The sequence below is a fragment of the Clinocottus analis genome, unplaced genomic scaffold (assembly GCF_023055335.1).
Source record: "Clinocottus analis isolate CAN_PGR_092001 unplaced genomic scaffold, fCliAna1.0.p SCAF_51, whole genome shotgun sequence".
Taxonomy (NCBI): domain Eukaryota; kingdom Metazoa; phylum Chordata; class Actinopteri; order Perciformes; family Cottidae; genus Clinocottus; species Clinocottus analis.
Window position 1 is genome coordinate 533,374 of NW_027176209.1, and position 20,000 is coordinate 553,373.

At 46.3% G+C, this 20,000-nt stretch overlaps 1 protein-coding gene and 1 long non-coding RNA gene across 3 annotated transcripts in view; one reads left to right on the forward strand and one right to left on the reverse strand.

The window, feature by feature from the left end:
- Positions 1-15,555: 15,555 nt before the first annotated feature.
- Positions 15,556-20,000, forward strand: part of LOC137803261 (transmembrane channel-like protein 3) — a 23,296-nt gene continuing 18,851 nt past the window's right edge. For both annotated transcript variants that reach the window (XM_068601556.1, XM_068601557.1), the window contains exons 1-4: positions 15,556-15,674; positions 17,162-17,308; positions 18,501-18,576; positions 19,794-19,875. In XM_068601556.1, the coding sequence (XP_068457657.1) occupies positions 15,556-15,674; positions 17,162-17,308; positions 18,501-18,576; positions 19,794-19,875 (424 nt within the window). The remainder of the gene's footprint in view (positions 15,675-17,161; positions 17,309-18,500; positions 18,577-19,793; positions 19,876-20,000) is intronic.
- LOC137803262 (uncharacterized) overlaps positions 19,206-20,000 on the reverse strand; it is a 5,741-nt gene continuing 4,946 nt past the window's right edge. The window contains exons 3-4 of the long non-coding RNA XR_011080045.1: positions 19,929-20,000; positions 19,206-19,846 (exon numbers count right to left, since the gene is read on the reverse strand). The exon at positions 19,929-20,000 is cut by the window's right edge and continues 285 nt beyond it. This is a non-coding gene — a long non-coding RNA (uncharacterized lncRNA). The remainder of the gene's footprint in view (positions 19,847-19,928) is intronic.

Genomic DNA, 20,000 nt, shown 5'->3' on the forward strand with positions numbered 1-20,000 from the left:
ACAGCGTCCTTAACGTGCTGGATAGGACAACAAGTCACATGGACAGGCCTCATAAGCATTTGATGGCGACTAAACTTTACACTTCATTCAGAATGTTGACTGGCGTCTTGTTCGTGATGTCAGCAGCGAGGCTGCAGGGACGCATTGGCAGCTGGTTGACCAAACTGAAATATCTCAACAACTATAGATTCACGTCCATGGGATTGTATACAGACATGGTTCCCAGAAGACCAAGCCCTCTGCCTTCTGACCTCTTGACCTTCATGGAGTCGGTTAGAAAGACAGGACTGCAGAGAGATATATCTGTCAAAGGCCGTCTGCTGCCCTACTTCCTCCAAAATGGGTCAGATCAAATCACCATAGGCCATAATCGGCATCTCAAAGCTCTAATTATAAAACCGCTCCTCTCCCTTTTAAGATTTTTTAACACTGCTCTACTGCAATATCATATATAATATAGTACAGACTCATGCTAAGTGTCCCCATGAGTCTAATTTAAATGAAATTGTAAGAGCATGTGATTGTTCCTGACCAAAAGGCTTCAGCGCTTCTCTGGTAACTCTGGGAACCCGAAAATGGGAAATAACACCGCAAATAGAGATGTTCTTTATCCAGGATGGGTTCAATGAGGAGGGGCTTCTCTTTGGCTATTGAGCATAGCTTCTCTTTAGCGCGTAGCTCATGAGCACAGCTTCTCTTTGGCTAATGAGCATAGCTTCTCTTTAGCTCATGAGCATAGCTTCTCTTTAGCTCATGAGCATAGCTTCTCTTTAGCTCATGAGCATAGCTTCTCTTTAGCTCATGAGCATAGCTTCTCTTTAGCTCATGAGCACAGCTTCTCTTTAGCTCATGAGCACAGCTTCTCTTTAGCTCATGAGCATAGCTTCTCTTTAGCTCATGAGCACAGCTTCTCTTTAGCTCATGAGCACAGCTTCTCTTTAGCTAATGACCATAGCTTCTCTTTAGCTCATGAGCATAGCTTCTCTTTAGCGCGTAGCTCATGAGCACAGCTTCTCTTTAGCTCATGAGCATAGCTTCTCTTTGGCTTATGAGCACAGCTTCTCTTTAGCTCATGAGCATAGCTTCTCTTTAGCTAATGACCATAGCTTCTCTTTCGCTCATGAGCACAGCTTCTCTTTAGCTAATGACCATAGCTTCTCTTTAGCTCATGAGCACAGCTTCTCTTTAGCTAATGACCATAGCTTCTCTTTAGCTCATGAGCATAGCTTCTCTTTCGCTCATGAGCACAGCTTCTCTTTAGCTAATGACCATAGCTTCTCTTTAGCTCATGAGCACAGCTTCTCTTTAGCTAATGACCATAGCTTCTCTTTAGCTCATGAGCACAGCTTCTCTTTAGCTAATGAGCATAGCTTCTCTTTAGCTCATGAGCACAGCTTCTCTTTAGCTAATGAGCATAGCTTCTCTTTAGCTCATGAGCACAGCTTCTCTTTAGCTCATGAGCATAGCTTCTCTTTAGCTCATGAGCACAGCTTCTCTTTAGCTCATGAGCATAGCTTTTCCTTAGCTCATGAGCATAGCTTCTCTTTAGCTCATGAGCACAGCTTCTCTTTAGCTCATGAGCATAGCTTCTCTTTAGCTCATGAGCACAGCTTCTCTTTAGCTCATGAGCACAGCTTCTCTTTAGCTCATGACCATAGCTTCTCTTTAGCTCATGAGCATAGCTTCTCTTTAGCTCATGACCATAGCTTCTCTTTAGCTCATGACCATAGCTTCTCTTTAGCTCATGAGCACAGCTTCTCTTTAGCTCATGAGCACAGCTTCTCTTTAGCTCATGAGCATAGCTTCTCTTTAGCTCATGAGCATAGCTTCTCTTTAGCTCATGAGCATAGCTTCTCTTTAGCTCATGAGCATAGCTTCTCTTTAGCTCATGACCATAGCTTCTCTTTAGCTCATGACCATAGCTTCTCTTTAGCTAATGACCATAGCTTCTCTTTAGCTCATGAGCACAGCTTCTCTTTGCTCATGAGCATAGCTTCTCTTTAGCTCATGAGCATAGCTTCTCTTTGCTCATGAGCACAGCTTCTCTTTAGCTCATGAGCACAGCTTCTCTTTGCTCATGAGCATAGCTTCTCTTTAGCTCATGAGCATAGCTTCTCTTTAGCTCATGAGCATAGCTTCTCTTTAGCTCATGAGCATAGCTTCTCTTTAGCTCATGAGCATAGCTTCTCTTTAGCTCATGAGCACAGCTTCTCTTTAGCTCATGAGCATAGCTTCTCTTTAGCTCATGAGCACAGCTTCTCTTTAGCTCATGAGCACAGCTTCTCTTTAGCTCATGAGCATAGCTTCTCTTTAGCTCATGACCATAGCTTCTCTTTAGCTCATGAGCACAGCTTCTCTTTAGCTCATGACCATAGCTTCTCTTTAGCTCATGACCATAGCTTCTCTTTAGCTAATGACCATAGCTTCTCTTTAGCTCATGAGCACAGCTTCTCTTTGCTCATGAGCATAGCTTCTCTTTAGCTCATGAGCATAGCTTCTCTTTGCTCATGAGCATAGCTTCTCTTTAGCTCATGAGCATAGCTTCTCTTTAGCTCATGAGCATAGCTTCTCTTTAGCTCATGAGCATAGCTTCTCTTTAGCTCATGAGCATAGCTTCTCTTTAGCTCATGAGCACAGCTTCTCTTTAGCTCATGAGCATAGCTTCTCTTTAGCTCATGAGCACAGCTTCTCTTTAGCTCATGAGCATAGCTTCTCTTTAGCTCATGAGCATAGCTTCTCTTTAGCTCATGAGCATAGCTTCTCTTTAGCTCATGAGCATAGCTTCTCTTTAGCTCATGAGCATAGCTTCTCTTTAGCTCATGAGCACAGCTTCTCTTTAGCTCATGAGCACAGCTTCTCTTTAGCTCATGAGCATAGCTTCTCTTTAGCTCATGACCATAGCTTCTCTTTAGCTAATGAGCATAGCTTCTCTTTAGCTCATGAGCATAGCTTCTCTTTAGCTCATGAGCACAGCTTCTCTTTGCTCATGAGCATAGCTTCTCTTTAGCTCATGAGCATAGCTTCTCTTTGCTCATGAGCACAGCTTCTCTTTAGCTCATGAGCACAGCTTCTCTTTGCTCATGAGCATAGCTTCTCTTTAGCTCATGAGCATAGCTTCTCTTTAGCTCATGAGCATAGCTTCTCTTTAGCTCATGAGCATAGCTTCTCTTTGCTCATGTGCACAGCTTCTCTTTAGCTCATGAGCATAGCTTCTCTTTAGCTCATGAGCATAGCTTCTCTTTAGCTCATGAGCATAGCTTCTCTTTGCTCATGAGCACAGCTTCTCTTTAGCTCATGAGCATAGCTTCTCTTTAGCTCATGAGCACAGCTTCTCTTTAGCTAATGACCATAGCTTCTCTTAAGCTCATGAGCATAGCTTCTCTTTAGCTAATGACCATAGCTTCTCTTAAGCTCATGAGCATGCACATGCTTGTCTTCGCTAATGAGCAGTGCTAACATGTCACTAAGAAGCACAACATGTGATCAGAAGAGAAGGTAAAGCTTGATGCTGTTCGTCTTCCTGTGGAGCTTCAGCGTGCGGCGCAGTAATGGTGTCTAATGATGGAAACCATCAGAGTGTGTGCCAGCCGTCCGTCTCTGATTCCTGTGTTTATTTTAAGGCTGCTTTACCTATATGTGACTCTGGCCTGTGCAGCTGGCCTGACTGCCTGTCTTTGTTCACAGTCTCCCCTCCCCCACCAAACCCTCTTCCTCCTCTCCCAAACAGGCTGCCTGTACTTTTATTTTTCCTGGCAGTGTTCATCTCCTGCAGCTCCGTCAGTCTGTCAGAGAGAAGCACAATACTGTGGGAGCGAAGCGGAGGATGTACCTCTCAGCAAATCACAACCAGATGCCTGTTGTTTCCTTCTAACTTCGTTTTTTCACATCTTCTCTTATTTTTTCATCCTTGTGCTCAGCTCTTCTCACCTTCCTCCTGGGAAACATTGCATGTAATTCCTCTTTGAGGCACAGCTTCCCAACAGCAGCAGTGTTGTTTAACAAAGAAACATGTTTTATGAAATCTCCCTCTTGACGATCTAATGGATCAAGAACAGTAAAATTAACCTTTTAATTTACAGTCTAGGTTTTGCTTCTTCTCAATGATTCCACATCTTTTCCTCCTCTCCCTCTATCCATGAAAACTTAAAGGCCCTAAATATTTGCCCAAGGAAGTAAAGCGAACAGAAAAAGTCCTTCTTGGCTCGGCGTGGTCGGGTGGAATGTTTTCTGATGCAGCCAAATCATATCCAGATGGAGAATAACACACAGAGTCATGGATTAGCAGCAGCGAGTCGCCAGAGAAACACTTCCTGTTTGTTTTGGTCAGTTCTACACAGTTTCTGAGCTGAGAGTCTTTATTACGGAAACCATGACGGCATGCAGAGGCCCGGCCACTTCAGGAGGTTTCAGGTTAATAAGAGGCCTTCAGCATCTTCCTATGTACAGCATTGACAACATGAAAGGAAACATTGTGCCAGTAGGAAAGTTAAGGTGTTAAAGGAAACACAGACACCAGCACAGTGTCATTGAAGCGCCCAAAGACTCATGACAAGTCATCTTTTGGTTTTGTGTACAGGGACCTGAATGCCGGAGTAGAGTCCAGTAGGATGGTGTCTCATTGTGTACTAAGCAACAGTCAGCGCTGTAGTACATGTTGAAAAAGAGCGTTTATGTTGGGGGGCATTGGAGCTTTGTTCATGTTGTGCAGTGATGTTTGTTGGAAACAATAGTTCGATGCTGCGTTGGGTTTTCTGATGTAACTGATGGAAAACTCTGCATTCTCTCCTGATGGGCTGCTGTTCACAAACGGCTTCAAAGCAAACAGCTCACTTGTGTACTTTTCTTGCATCCTAGTCCCGGCCCCAGAGATGCATGGAAAACTTGAGGAAACCAAGCAATGAGAGAGGACACAAGGACACAAGGACACAGGACACGAGGAAATATGTTTTAGGAGACAGACGTTCTTTCCTCTGAAGCATCTTGTGAAGCGACGTCAATTAACTGTCAGTCGCTTTACAACTGAAGAGACTTATGATGGAGTTTGTGTCTGTAGACATGATGAGAGGAAAAGTTTCATGATGTCTGCATGTTAGTCCTGATGGACAGGTGGTACCTTCATGTAGCTCCTCCATCAGTGTGAATGTTAGTCCTGATGGACAGGTGGTACCTTCATGTAGCTCCTCCATCAGTGTGAATGTTAGTCCTGATGGACAGGTGGTACCTTCATGTAGCTCCATCAGTGTGAATGTTAGTCCTGATGGACAGGTGGTACCTTCATGTAGCTCCTCCATCAGTGTGTGAATGGGTGAATGATGTCATGTAGTGGTTAAGAGCTTTGAGTGGTCAGAAGACTAGAAAAGAGAAACACGTACAGAAGTACAGTCCATTTACCATTTATTGCTGACACAGCGCTGTGGACTTTCTGACAGCAAGAGAGAGACTCACAAAACAAAAATACAGTGATGTCATTGCTGGTGCAGATAGCTGACATCGACTGTGGATGTGTGCTCAGCACTCAGACTCCACTCAACAGAAACTATCTTACATTCTACTTTAGCATCTCAAGCAGGCTCGGACTCCCATGGGCGCTGTCCCCCATCTCTCCCATTCTAAGTGGGTCAGTGGGTCCAGTACACTCACCAGTTAAGTGCCGTTGCTGCAGCAAATGTAAGAAGATAATGAGCTGCAATTAGCGGGCCGTCTTATCAGCTCCCAGCCATTAGACCTGCACTCTAACCCAGCCTGACAGAGCGGCTCTGGAGCGCTGCAGTGTTTACCTCCATGCCTCCTTCTTCCCTCCAGGAGAACATGAATATGAACACTTGTGTATGTCGGCACATTGCAGCAGCATGCGTCACTCAGAGCAGGACGAGGTCACAGTGAGGACAGATGCACTGCAGACATGATGTTAATGTGAGAAAACCAGCAGAGAACACATACTTCCTGTAAAAATGTCTGTCCTGCATGAAGCACACCTGCCTCTGTTCCTCTGCTTCATTCTTTCTCTGTAGAGACACTGCCAAAGAAATAGAACAGCAGGGGGCGACTCCTGTGGTTGTATAGAAGTCTATGCTTCATGTGTTAAAGCTGCATTCTCTCTCCTGACCACCAGGGGGTGACTCCTGTGGTTGTATAGAAGTCTATGTGTCATGTGTTAAAGCTGCATTCTCTCTCCTCACCACCAGGGGGCGACTCCTCTGGTTGTATAGAAGTCTATGTGTCATGTGTTAAAGCTGCATTCTCTCTCCTGACCACCAGGGGGCGACTCCTGTGGTTGTATAGAAGTCTATGCGTCATGTGTTAAAGCTGCATTCTCTCTCCGGGGCGGGGCTACAAGGTGATTGACATGGGGTGCTTTAGGGCGGGGCTTCAAGGTGATTGACACGGGGTGCTTTAGGGCGGGGCTACAAGGTGATTGACATGGGGTGCTTTAGGGCGGGGCTTCAAGGTGATTGACATGGGGTGCTTTAGAGCAGGGCTACGAGGTGATTGACATGGGGTGCTTTAGAGCGGGGCTACGAGGTGATTGACATGGGGTGCTTTAGGGCGGGGCTACGAGGTGATTGACATGGGGTGCTTTAGAGCGGGGCTACGAGGTGATTGACATGGGGTGCTTTAGGGCGGGGCTACGAGGTGATTGACATGGGGTGCTTTAGGGCGGGGCTACGAGGTGATTGACATGGGGTGCTTTAGGGCGGGGCTACGAGGTGATTGACATGGGGTGCTTTAGAGCGGGGCTACGAGGTGATTGACATGGGGTGCTTTAGAGCGGGGCTACGAAGTGATTGACATGGGGTGCTTTAGAGCGGGGCTACGAGGTGATTGACATGGGGTGCTTTAGAGCGGGGCTACGAGGTGATTGACATGGGGTGCTTTAGAGCGGGGCTACGAGGTGATTGACATGGGGTGCTTTAGAGCGGGGCTACGAGGTGATTGACATGGGGTGCTTTAGGGCGGGGCTACGAGGTGATTGACATGGGGTGCTTTAGAGCGGGGCTACGAGGTGATTGACATGGGGTGCTTTAGGGCGGGGCTACGAGGTGATTGACATGGGGTGCTTTAGAGCGGGGCTACGAGGTGATTGACATGGGGTGCTTTAGGGCGGGGCTACGAGGTGATTGACATGGGGTGCTTTAGAGAGGGGCTACGAGGTGATTGATATGGGGTGCTTTAGGGCGGGGCTACGAGGTGATTGACATGGGGTGCTTTAGAGCGGGGCTACGAGGTGATTGACATGGGGTGCTTTAGAGCGGGGCTACGAGGTGATTGACATGGGGTGCTTTAGGGCGGGGCTACGAGGTGATTGACATGGGGTGCTTTAGAGCGGGGCTACGAGGTGATTGACATGGGGTGCTTTAGGGCGGGGCTACGAGGTGATTGACATGGGGTGCTTTAGGGCGGGGCTACGAGGTGATTGACATGGGGTGCTTTAGGGCGGGGCTACGAGGTGATTGACATGGGGTGCTTTAGGGCGGGGCTACGAGGTGATTGACATGGGGTGCTTTAGGGCGGGGCTACGAGGTGATTGACATGGGGTGCTTTAGGGCGGGGCTACGAGGTGATTGACATGGGGTGCTTTAGGGCGGGGCTACGAGGTGATTGACATGGGGTGCTTTAGGGCGGGGCTACGAGGTGATTGACATGGGGTGCTTTAGAGCGGGGCTACGAGGTGATTGACATGGGGTGCTTTAGAGCGGGGCTACGAGGTGATTGACATGGGGTGCTTTACGGCGGGGCTACGAGGTGATTGACATGGGGTGCTTTACGGCGGGGCTACGAGGTGATTGACATGGGGTGCTTTAGGGCGGGGCTACGAGGTGATTGATATGGGGTGCTTTAGGGCGGGACTACGAGGTGATTGATATGGGGTGCTTTAGGGCGGGGCTACGAGGTGATTGATATGGGGTGCTTTAGGGCGGGGCTACGAGGTGATTGACATGGGGTGCTTTAGAGCGGGGCTACGAGGTGATTGACATGGGGTGCTTTAGGGCGGGGCTACGAGGTGATTGACATGGGGTGCTTTAGGGCGGGGCTACGAGGTGATTGACATGGGGTGCTTTAGGGCGGGGCTACGAGGTGATTGACATGGGGTGCTTTAGGGCGGGGCTACGAGGTGATTGACATGGGGTGCTTTAGGGCGGGGCTACGAGGTGATTGATATGGGGTGCTTTAGGGCGGGGCTACGAGGTGATTGATATGGGGTGCTTTAGGGCGGGGCTACGAGGTCTACCTTCTTATTCAGCATACGCTCTTTCTTCTCCGGTTCTGTTTGTGACTGCTGCGATGTTCCATTTATGATCAGATCAATGTGACTGAGCCGTTGAATAATATCACTGTTTAGAAGTACTCACATTATCTTTTGAATGGTTATTATTCAAGTTCATAGTTCATATTTTAAAGCCATTCGTTGCATGTGGTTGACCGATGTGTGTATTTGATTTTCATTCATGAGTTCTAACGTTTCCTTTGGAGAAGAGTTTCTGCTGAGCAGACATGAGCCGAGGAGAAATGAATGAGAAAGACAGAGAGACCCCGCCCGAGAAAAGTCAGAGCACAGAACTGCTGCAGTGAGATGGAACACACACACACACACACACACACACACACACACACACACACACACACACACACACACACACACACACATAAGAAGGAGGGACACAGAACAGTGAGGTGTGTATCTGGTTGCAGGGCTGCAGGCAGACAAAGAGGAGCCGAGGTTTCATAACAGCTGATGTTACAGCTCCCCCTAGTGGTCCAACCCTGAACCTCAGACTAACAACCAGGATGCAGTGTTGTCGTTGTGCCTTCGTTTGGATATTTAGGGCCCGAGCAGTCAGAGCTATTGTTATTTTTTGTATAGTTTTCTTTTTCTGGTGCGTCGAACCGTAACCCCTTTAAAAAGAGGTTCCTGGACTCAACATTCATTTTCCAAAATGTTCACATCAATCTGAATCAGTGAGAATTCAAATCAAATTTGGGTGTCAGGCAAAAGTCGGAAAAAATAGCTCGCTAGCGCCACCTTGTAAAAGCTATCCATAATTGACACCTTTGACCGATTGAATTTGGCACACATGTTCATGGTCTGTTAGAAAAAGTCAAGCAGAACCTTAAGCTCCGCCTACTTAGATTTTCCGCCATTTTGCATTTTGTAAAAAACGCTTTATTTCCAACTCCTCCTAAACGCTGCATACGATTCTAACGAAACTTTCTTTCGATCATTATTGGTTCAATGTGATCAAACAGTATTTTCAACTTCTTAATATCTCATTGTGTTTAAAATAAATGAACCAATTAATGTCTTACGGGTGCGATCAATTAGCACGTCAATACATATAACTTCCAAATCAGCCGATCCTCACAAACTTTGTAGCATATGTCAGCATTGTGTCCTTTCAGAATATTTAAACACTAGGGGGCGCTGGAGAGATTCGTTTAATTTTGGCATTTTCCTTGTTTTCAGGTGTTGTAGACTAACCGATTGCTCCTAGAGATTAAATACAACGAATTTCACATTCGGGGAATATGATGTTGACACCTTTGCAGATAAAAGTTATCAAAGGATTTCAAAATAACTATGTGAGCGCAGAGCAGCGCCAAAGAGACGCCATTTTACATGAAAATAGAAGTTGTTGTAACTCACCCGTACATTATGCAATCTGCTCCATACTTCTCACGTCATGACCTCCTGACCCTGAAGACAGACACACAGCAGCACCTGCGGCTCCTCCTCCCATCCTTCCAGCACCTCCACCTCTTCCAGCACCTCTTTCAGCACCTCTTCCAGCACCTCTATCTCTTCCAGCACCTCTTCCAGCACCTCCACCTCTTTCAGCACCTCTTCCAGCACCTCTATCTCTTCCAGCACCTCTTTGAGCACCTCCACCTCTTTAAGCACCTCTTCCAGCACCTTCACATCTACCAGCACCTCTTCCAGCACCTCCACCTCTTTAAGCACCTCTTCCAGCACCTCCACATCTACCAGCACCTCTTCCAGCACCTCCACCTCTTTAAGCACCTCTTCCAGCACCTCCACATCTACCAGCACCTCTTCCAGCACCTCCACCTCTTTAAGCACCTCTTCCAGCACCTCCACATCTACCAGCACCTCTTCCAGCACCTCCACCTCTTTAAGCACCTCTTCCAGCACCTCCACCTCTTCCAGCATCACAGCAGACGGGATGCATCTCCAGGCGGCCTCGTCCTGGTCCAGCCCTCCTCAGATGCCATAACAAGGAGGAACAAGGGCTTGGGGCAGTTGTGTGACAAAACAACAACAACAACAACAACAACTTTTGTTGACACAATCTGACCACCGGCAACAGACCATCCCTGAATCCTTCAACTGCATTGTGACACACATGCCACACACTGCAAGCTGTCACGAACCACTCGGTCAAGTTCAGGTGTGTGTAAAGCAGCGCTGTCACACAGTCCGGACACTCTACATTACGCTCTACATTAGACTTTACATTAGACTCTACATGACGCTTTACATTAGGCTCTACATTAGACTCTAGATGACGCTCTACATCAGGCTCCACATGACGCTCTACATTACGCTCTACATTAGACTTTACATTAGACTCTACATGACGCTTTACATTACGCTCTACATTAGACTCTACATGACGCTCTACATTAGGCTCTACGTGACGCTCTACGTGACGCTCTACATTGGGCTCTACATGACGCTCTACAGTAGGCTCTACATGACGCTCTACATTAGGCTCTACATGACGCTTTACATTAGGCTCTACATGACGCTTTACATTAGGCTCTACATTATGCTCTACATTAGGCTCTACATGACGCTTTACATTAGGCTCTACATGACGCTTTACATTAGGCTCTACATTAGACTTTACATTAGACTCTACATTACGCTCTACATGACGCTTTACATTAGGCTCTACATTAGGCTCTACATTACGCTCTACATTAGGCTCTACATGACGCTTTACATTAGGCTCTACATGACGCTTTAGATTAGGCTCTACATTAGGCTCTACATTACGCTCTACATTAGGCTCTACATGACGCTTTACATTAGGCTCTACATGACGCTTTACATTAGGCTCTACATTAGGCTCTACATTACGCTCTACATTAGGCTCTACATGACGCTTTACATTAGGCTCTACATGATGCTTCACATTAGGCTCTACATTAGGCTCTACATGACGCTTTACATTAGGCTCTACATTACGGTTTACTTTAGGCTTTACATGACGCTCTACATTAGGCTCTACTTTAGGCTTTACATTACGCTCTACTTTAGGCTTTACATTATGCTTTACATTAGACTCTACATTACGCTCTACATTAGGCTCTACATGACGCTTCACATTAGGCTCTACATTAGGCTCTACATGACGCTCTACATTAGACTCTACATGACGCTCTACATTAGGCTTTACATTACGCTCTACTTTAGGCTTTACATTATGCTTTACATTAGACTCTACATTACGCTCTACTTGAGGCTTTACATTACGCTCTACTTTACGCTCTACATTATGCTCTACATGACGCTCTACATGACCTCATCCATGTGTGTGCAGCGTCTGCCCCTCCCTCATGGGGACGTAGAGGCGCTTCAAGGTCTGACTACTTCTCCTGCAGTCATGACCTGCATGTGTCTGCAGCCGCTAGAGGGTTCTGATCGGGTCGCTCCAACGTGAGAAACGACAGCTCTGGTGCTGGTTTGTCTCGATTCCATGGCAACTGCAGTGCATCAGATGTCAGAGCATTACTTCAGTGTGTGTGTGTGTGTGTGTGTGTGTGTGTGTGTGTGTGTGTGTGTGTGTGTTTGTTCAATGGGAAGCTGGATGTGGGAGATGACCAGCACACTGCATTTCATCTTCCCCTCCCAGTTCAACAGGATACTGGAAACGTTCTCATCGCAGAGGAGGAAACATTTTATGAACCACTTGCACAACCTGGTCATCCAAATATGGGACCGGTTCAACAAGTCAGACGTAGACCTGCTTCCTGTCCGGGACATCCTGTTAGCATCCTGTTAGCACGCTGAGGTTCTCATGATCGTGTACACACAGCGGCCTGAAGGCCGCTGCTTCCTCTGCCTCCTGCTTTCATTCCTTCAACTGAAATGTGTCTTCAGCATTGAAAGCATGCTGCTGCTATTTCCTCCTGTCAAAAGGGCTTTGGTGACAGGTCACTGCTCAGATATCCTCTAATGAAATGTTTCGGAGCGGCGTATAGGTGCACAGACCAATTTCACAACCTTAGCCCCTCAGTGGAAATTGTCACTGATTTTACACATGCTGGTGAGAGACTGCGATGAAGCACTCACACTCCTGTCAGCCTTCTGCATTTGGCTCTGATATCTAGAAAAAAGATGTGATTTCTCTCTTTCGTGTCGCGACCTTGTTTTTTTTACCCTAACCGGCCTTTACGCCACAACAATGACTTCTTTAGATCGACTGGTAACCTTGGATGGTGAGACCAACAAGATGAAACCAACAAAATAAGACCAAGAAGAAGAGACCAACAGGAAGAGATCAACAAGAAGAGACCAACAAGAAGAGACCAACAAGAAGAGATCAACAAAAAGAGACCAACAAGAAGAGATCAACAAGAAGAGACCAACAGGAAGAGATCAACAAGAAGAGACCAACAAGAAGAGATCAACAAGAAGAGACCAACAGGAAGAGACCAACAGGAAGAGATCAACAAGAAGAGACCAACAAGAAGAGATCAACAAGAAGAGACCAACAAGAAGAGACCAACAAGAAGAGACCAACAGGAAGAGACCAGCAAGAAGAGACCAACAGGAAGAGACCAACAGGAAGAGACCAACAAGAAGAGATCAACAAGAAGAGATCAACAAGAAGAGACCAACAAGAAGAGACCAACAGGAAGAGACCAACAAGAAGAGACCAACAGGAAGAGACCAACAGGAAGAGACCAACAAGAAGAGATCAACAAGAAGAGATCAACAAGAAGAGACCAACAAGAAGAGACCAACAAGAAGAGACCAACAAGAAGAGATCAACAAGAAGAGACCAACAGGAAGAGATCAACAAGAAGAGATCAACAAGAAGAGACCAACAGGAAGAGACCAACAGGAAGAGACCAACAAGAAGAGACCAACAGGAAGAGACCAACAAGAAGAGATCAACAAGAAGAGACCAACAAGAAGAGACCAACAGGAAGAGATCAACAAGAAGAGACCAACAAGAAGAGATCAACAAGAAGAGATCAACAAGAAGAGACAAACAAGAAGAGATCAACAAGTAGAGACCAACAGGAAGAGACCAACAGGAAGAGACCAACATGTTGGACCTTGCTGAGAAGTAGAGGTTGTCCAGCCAATCACATAACACATTTCATCCTTAGTCGTTATTGTAGAGCGACCTTGGCACCTTTTAGATGTTCAGGAAAGTGATGTGTTCCCATTCTGTGTTGTGTGTGGTGATCATCAGCCATTACAGTTAAAAATGGATCATTAACCACGTTTGCGGTAAATCTTATGGTTATCTGTCAACACAACCGGAGAAGAAGAATCATTTTAAATTGCATTTACCTGGTGAAAGTGATACGAGGAGTGCACTCTCAAGGACTAGAATAGCATGGCAGCATCATATTGACCAGTGGAAATGAGATTGTAGCTGCTGCCACTCGTTTTTCTCCTGTTTGATCTCAACAGAAATGTGACAAATATATGAAAACTGATCATATTTTATACGTTTGACAATAAATAAGTACAGATTTTCAATGTAAATATAATATACATACCTTAAATATCTACATGTTAGATAAATTGTATTTGTATTCAAAGTGCTGCCGGTAACGTATTGAACATACTATGCATATATATGAAATACAGAAACACAATCAATGAAACATGGCTGCATGCGGTCAGGCAGCTCTACTGAAGGACGGCTGTGCACCTCAGGACCGGTCTTCAAGGCTCCAGCTCATTTAGTTCATTAAGTGGTGTTGAGAAGTAAAAAGCATTAGACTGGACTGAAGAGAGAAGGCCGAAGAAAACAAAGCGTGGAAAGAGATTTCAAGGCGTCCAAAATGCAGGAACTGATGAGAGCGACCGTCACTCTGACCCGGCGGAGCAGGATGCAAGGTGAGAGGGAGAGCTGGGTCAGGACTTCAGACAGGTCGGAGAGGAAGGTAGGGCTGGGTTTAGGGGTCGGTAGATGATTGAGATGACCAGGGGTTTAGGGTCAGAGAGCTAGACGTGTAGACTTCTATACAACCAGAGGAGTCACCCCCTGGTGGTCAGGAGAGAGAATGCAGCTTCAACACATGAAGCATAGACTTCTATACAACCAGAGGAGTCGCCCCGGTGGTCAGGAGAGAGAATGCAGCTTTAACACATGAAGCATAGACTTCTATACAACCAGAGGAGTCGCCCCGGTGGTCAGGAGAGAGAATGCAGCTTTAACACATGAAGCATAGACTTCTATACAACCAGAGGAGTCGCCCCGGTGGTCAGGAGAGAGAATGCAGCTTTAACACATGACACATAGACTTCTATACAACCAGAGGAGTCGCCCCGGTGGTCAGGAGAGAGAATGCAGCTTTAACACATGAAGCATAGACTTCTATACAACCAGAGGAGTCGCCCCCTGGTGGTCAGGAGAGAGAATGCAGATGTAAAGAACATCATTTATTCACCTTTCTTAAACCGGAGGTTGCCGCCTGCCTGATATTTAAGTGCTACTTTCTTCATTCCAGGTGAAGTCTGAAGACGTGTTTGTAGCTCATGGAGGAAGATGTGGAGACTTGCAGAGGCAGAAGAGGAAGACGTTTCTTCCTCAGGAAGAAGAAATGCATTTCTAACTGTTACAACGCTCAATGTATGACTGCAGGGTTTAGAGACAGCGCTTCTCTTCAAATGAGCTGGTCTCTATTCTAATGAGCACTTTCCTATCATGGTTGTTCTGTTTTACTTTGGACTCATTTATATTGTTTTTTGTGAAATCATATTGTCAGAACTGACAGAGTGAAGTCTTGATATCTGGCTCTTTGGCGCTGTCCCTTTAAGCCTTCGGCCTGTCTGTGATTGGTCTGATGAGAGTGTGTGTGCTGGAGTGTGTGTGCTGCTGGAGTGTCTGTGCTGGAGTGTGTGTGCTGGAGTGTGTGTGCTGGAGTGTGTGTCCTGGAGTGTGTGTGTGCTGGAGTGTGTGTGCTGGAGTGTGTGCTGCTGGAGTGTGAGTGCTGCTGGAGTGTGTGTGCTGCTGGAGTGTGTGTGCTGGAGTGTGTGTGCTGGAGTGTGTGTGTGCTGGAGTGTGTGTGCTGGAGTGTGTGTGCTGCTGGAGTGTGTGTGCTGGAGTGTGTGCTTCTAAAGTGTGTGCTGCTACTCCGTGTGCTGGAGCATCAGGTCGCTCCAGCACACGGAGTAGCAGCAGCAGTAGCAGCAGCAGCAGCAGCAGCAGCAGCAGCAGTAGCAGCAGCAGCAGCAGCAGCAGCAGCAGCAGCAGCAGCAGCAGCAGTAGCAGCAGCAGCAGCAGCAGCAGCAGCAGTAGCAGCAGTAGCAGCAGCAGCAGCAGCAGCAGCAGCAGCAGCAGCAGCATGAGCAGCGGGTCGGAGCCTCTGGTCGGCAGCAGCAGGTCTCTGTCTGCAGCCAAGAGGCACAAAAGTATCAGGAAGAACTCCAGAAGGATTTATTCTGCGTACCAGGACCAGCAGGGGTGAGTCTGCCTTCCTGTAGATTATCCAGTTAGTCTTCACTAATCTGATCATCACAACCTCAAAGAGTTTCCTGTGTGCTGCTGTCATCTTTTTGACCTGTTGGTCATCCAACAGAGTTTATTATTATTTTATGTTATTTTTATCTCCTCATTTTATTCTAGTTTATTATTAACTCCTCAGCAGAAACAGCTATCTTCAACACAGAGACGTTTCTAAAATCTACAGAGCGTTTATTATAAAAAACATTATAGAGAACAATAAAACATTATAGAGGGACAATGCAGTTGAAGAAATCCACTCGACATACTCAACACAACATAATATGGATACCTTTCATTCCTCCACAGGAATATTATATATTTGAAAAAGATGATACACAAGATCAAAGCTGGTAAAATGTTATTTCTTACTAGAATAGTTAAAGGGACGGACGGAGGGACTGGAAACACTTTTTCTAAAACCTTTGATAAAAATGAATGTATAGAAAATCCTGATGAACAGGTGGTACCTTCATGTAGCTCCTCCATCAGTGTGAATGTTAGTCCTGATGGACAGGTGGTACCTTCATGTAGCTCCTCCATCAGTGTGAATGTTAGTCCTGATGGACAGGTGGTGCCTTCATGTAGCTCCTCCATCAGTGTGAATGTTAGTCCTGATGGACAGGTGGTACCTTCATGTAGCTCCTCCATCAGTGTGAATGTTAGTCCTGATGGACAGGTGGTACCTTCATGTAGCTCCTCCATCAGTGTGAATGTTAGTCCTGATGGACAGGTGGTACCTTCATGTAGCTCCTCCATCAGTGTGAATGTTAGTCCTGATGGACAGGTGGTACCTTCATGTAGCTCCTCCATCAGTGTGAATGTTAGTCCTGATGGACAGGTGGTGCCTTCATGTAGCTCCATCAGTGTGAATGTTAGTCCTGATGGACAGGTGGTACCTTCATGTAGCTCCTCCATCAGTGTGAATGTTAGTCCTGATGGACAGGTGGTACCTTCATGTAGCTCCTCCATCAGTGTGAATGTTAGTCCTGATGGACAGGTGGTGCCTTCATGTAGCTCCTCCATCAGTGTGAATGTTAGTCCTGATGGACAGGTGGTACCTTCATGTAGCTCCTCCATCAGTGTGAATGTTAGTCCTGATGGACAGGTGGTGCCTTCATGTAGCTCCATCAGTGTGAATGGGTGAATGATGTCATGTGGTGTTAAAGCAAGTGACTAGAAAAGTGCCTTAAAGTACAGAACTTTATTATACCATAAGTATCATCTAATTGGTTCAATCCGATCTCAAACATTTAAGGCAACATCATCTTTCTAGATATTCTTGCTTCTTACAAAAGGCAAACTGCCTGTAATATTATATTATATTATTATATTATACCTTTATTCTCTTCAGTGAACATGGCGGTCACCCCAAAACAAAAGAGATGACGTTCTTTATTAGTTTTTCTTTGTTAGCAGACCCTTTTTCATTGTGTCTTCTTTTGCAGCTCCTCAGATGATGAAGATAAAGAGGAAGAGCGGGTGGACAGCAACGACCCAGAGGAGATGTTCCAGAACATTCAGTACCAGAAGGAGATCATCGCCAACATTCGGACCAGACCCTGGCCAATGAGACGCAAGCTCAAAGTCCTAAAGTACTGCCAGAGTGATGGATCTCTCTGTCTGGCATAGTTAACCCCTCCCTCCTCTGCTCTGAACACACACACACACACACACACACACACACACACACACACACACACACACACACACACACAGACACAGACACACACACACACCTGCAGTGGAAAAACTGCAATAAATACGATGCTGGACATTATTAAATGACCGATTCATCACCGATTGGCTGACTGGGGTGTTGGTCTCATTTACCTGCGTAGTCCTACTGGCTGTCACACGAGATTAGGCAGAAGACAGATTAGCATAGATTAGCATTTGTAGCAGACCTCTGTAGGAAATGTCTTTTGTAAATGTTGCAAAGCCAGATTTGAATTTGACTGATTTTTTTAGAATATTGAAAATATACCTATATTTTCATCCAGACGTAACCGTCTCCAGCGTTTCCCTGGTTCACACCTGACTCCTCTGTGGTGAATGAGTGAACATGAGAAGCTCCTCATGTGTAGAGAGACAGCAGAGGCCGAGCCGGGGCAACCAGAGATAGAGAGCTCAAGATGTGCTGAGTGTGTGCCGCGGATAACAGGTTTTATATGGGCCGTTTGTTATCGCTGCAGAGCTTTTATTACCTTCATCTGGAAGGGATGCAAGTCTGCGCTTTTACACCCTCTTTAATCTCAGCTGAATGTCTGCGATTACTCCCAATGCACCGACCGCTGCTGTCTCACACCCCCTTTGTTTTACTCACCTAACAATAACATGGAGAGTAGAATGTGACAAAATAAACCCTCTGTAAGCCACAGCTGTAAGCTCTGGGGTTGCTCTGCCCTCTGAGTTGAGCTCTGCTGCATGAGCTGTGAAGCTACACAGTCATTGTAGATGTTGAGTTTATTGTGATGCACCAGCAGCTGCTCTCCTGGTTAGAGAGGGAACTGGCTCTTACTGGGTTGACTGGTAAGAGCCCAACGCTTCCACTGGGACAAGCGGGCGTCGTTTCTGTTCCTGCAGCATGTTTCTGACGCTGGGCTTGTCCTGAACTCTCACTCATGTGCCATCACCACTTACCACTCCTTTCTCCCAGTCAATAGTCGCATCCCTGTGATGGAGGTGTGGGACGATAGGATTACTGTGAATGTTTACAACAAGTATTTGAGTCCAGAACACAGGTCCCATCAGTGTGTGAGTACATGTTGTGTCTCTGCTTCCCAGACAGGCCAGAGAGATCGTTCTGAAGTACGAGGGCCGACTCACCAGAACCCGAGGTTACCAGACGGCAGGAGCTGATGTATGTATTCAACTTCCACTTGTAAAATGTTGCATCATGTTAACCTTCAAGGATTCTTTATTTATGCCACCACTGATTGGTTCAAATAAAAAAAATACCTTCAATACTTTCATCCAGCTCGTCACTGCGGCCGCTTCAGTCAGCTGTAAGTCTTCTGTCTGAGTGAATGCTGAAGGCTCTTTCTGCACTGTAGTGACCACATGAGGTCCACCATGCTGCTTCCTGAGAGCACAGACTCTTTCTGCAACACATGAGGTCCACCATGCTGCTTCCTGAGAGCACAGACTCTTTCTGCAACACATGAGGTCCACCATGCTGCTTCCTGAGAGCACAGACTCTTTCTGCAACACATGAGGTCCACCATGCTGCTTCCTGAGAGCACAGACTCTTTCTGCAACACATGAGGTCCACCATGCTGCTTCCTGAGAGCACAGACTCTTTCTGCAACACATGAGGTCCACCATGCTGCTTCCTGAGAGCACAGACTCTTTCTGCAACACATGAGGTCCACCATGCTGCTTCCTGAGAGCACAGACTCTTTCTGCAACACATGAGGTCCACCATGCTGTGGATCTCTTGTATCTCAGGAGGAAGAGAGCTGCAGCTCTAGCGCAGCAGCATAAGGGGATTTATAGCCCGTTGTAAAGGCTCTGTTTAATTAAAATGTGCAGGCGCCATTAGCATAAATTGAGTTTTAGTGAGCAGTCTGATGATGACTTATTTATTTTACAGTTTGGCTCCCAGATAATTGAAGAGGAGAATTATTGGTCCGGCTGACATTATCTTGATTAAAGATGATCGTCTCAGTTCAGTCCTTATGGATTCACATGTGCAACAACATGACGATGTGAGTGCGTGTGATCTCAGACATCTGCTGCCGCTGTGACTCACACTGGCATCAGAAGCATCAGAAGCAGAAGTTCATGACCTCTTTGAAGGTTTTGTTCCAAATGTGTTTTTCCATGACCTTGACCATGACCTTGACCTTTAGCCTGGGCTCCACCCTTTGCCTCCTGAGTCCTGGCCCTGTGACGGCGTCTCTTTGCAGCTTGTTCAGCGTTCTTCACGCCTGGTGGAGAGCTGCACCTTTCTGGTTTCCATGGAAAGTGTCTGCGTATCTTTGAATACTCGATAAACACAAAGTGTGATATTATTATGAAGGGATCATGTGATCACTGCCCATCCAGAGGTCTCTGAAAGTCTTCCTCCTCCTGCAGATGCTGAAGAAACTTTCACGTGTGCTTTACAACATCGTGGTTCTGTTCATTCCCTGGGAAGTCAGGATCAAGAAAATTGAAAGTAAGTCGTCTGTTTTTTTTACACAATGATTAACAGCAACATGAAGAACTCACCTCGACCTAAAGACCCTTTATTCAGTACTTCATCCTTCAGTGTGGCACACAGCATGAGTGTGTGTGTGACTG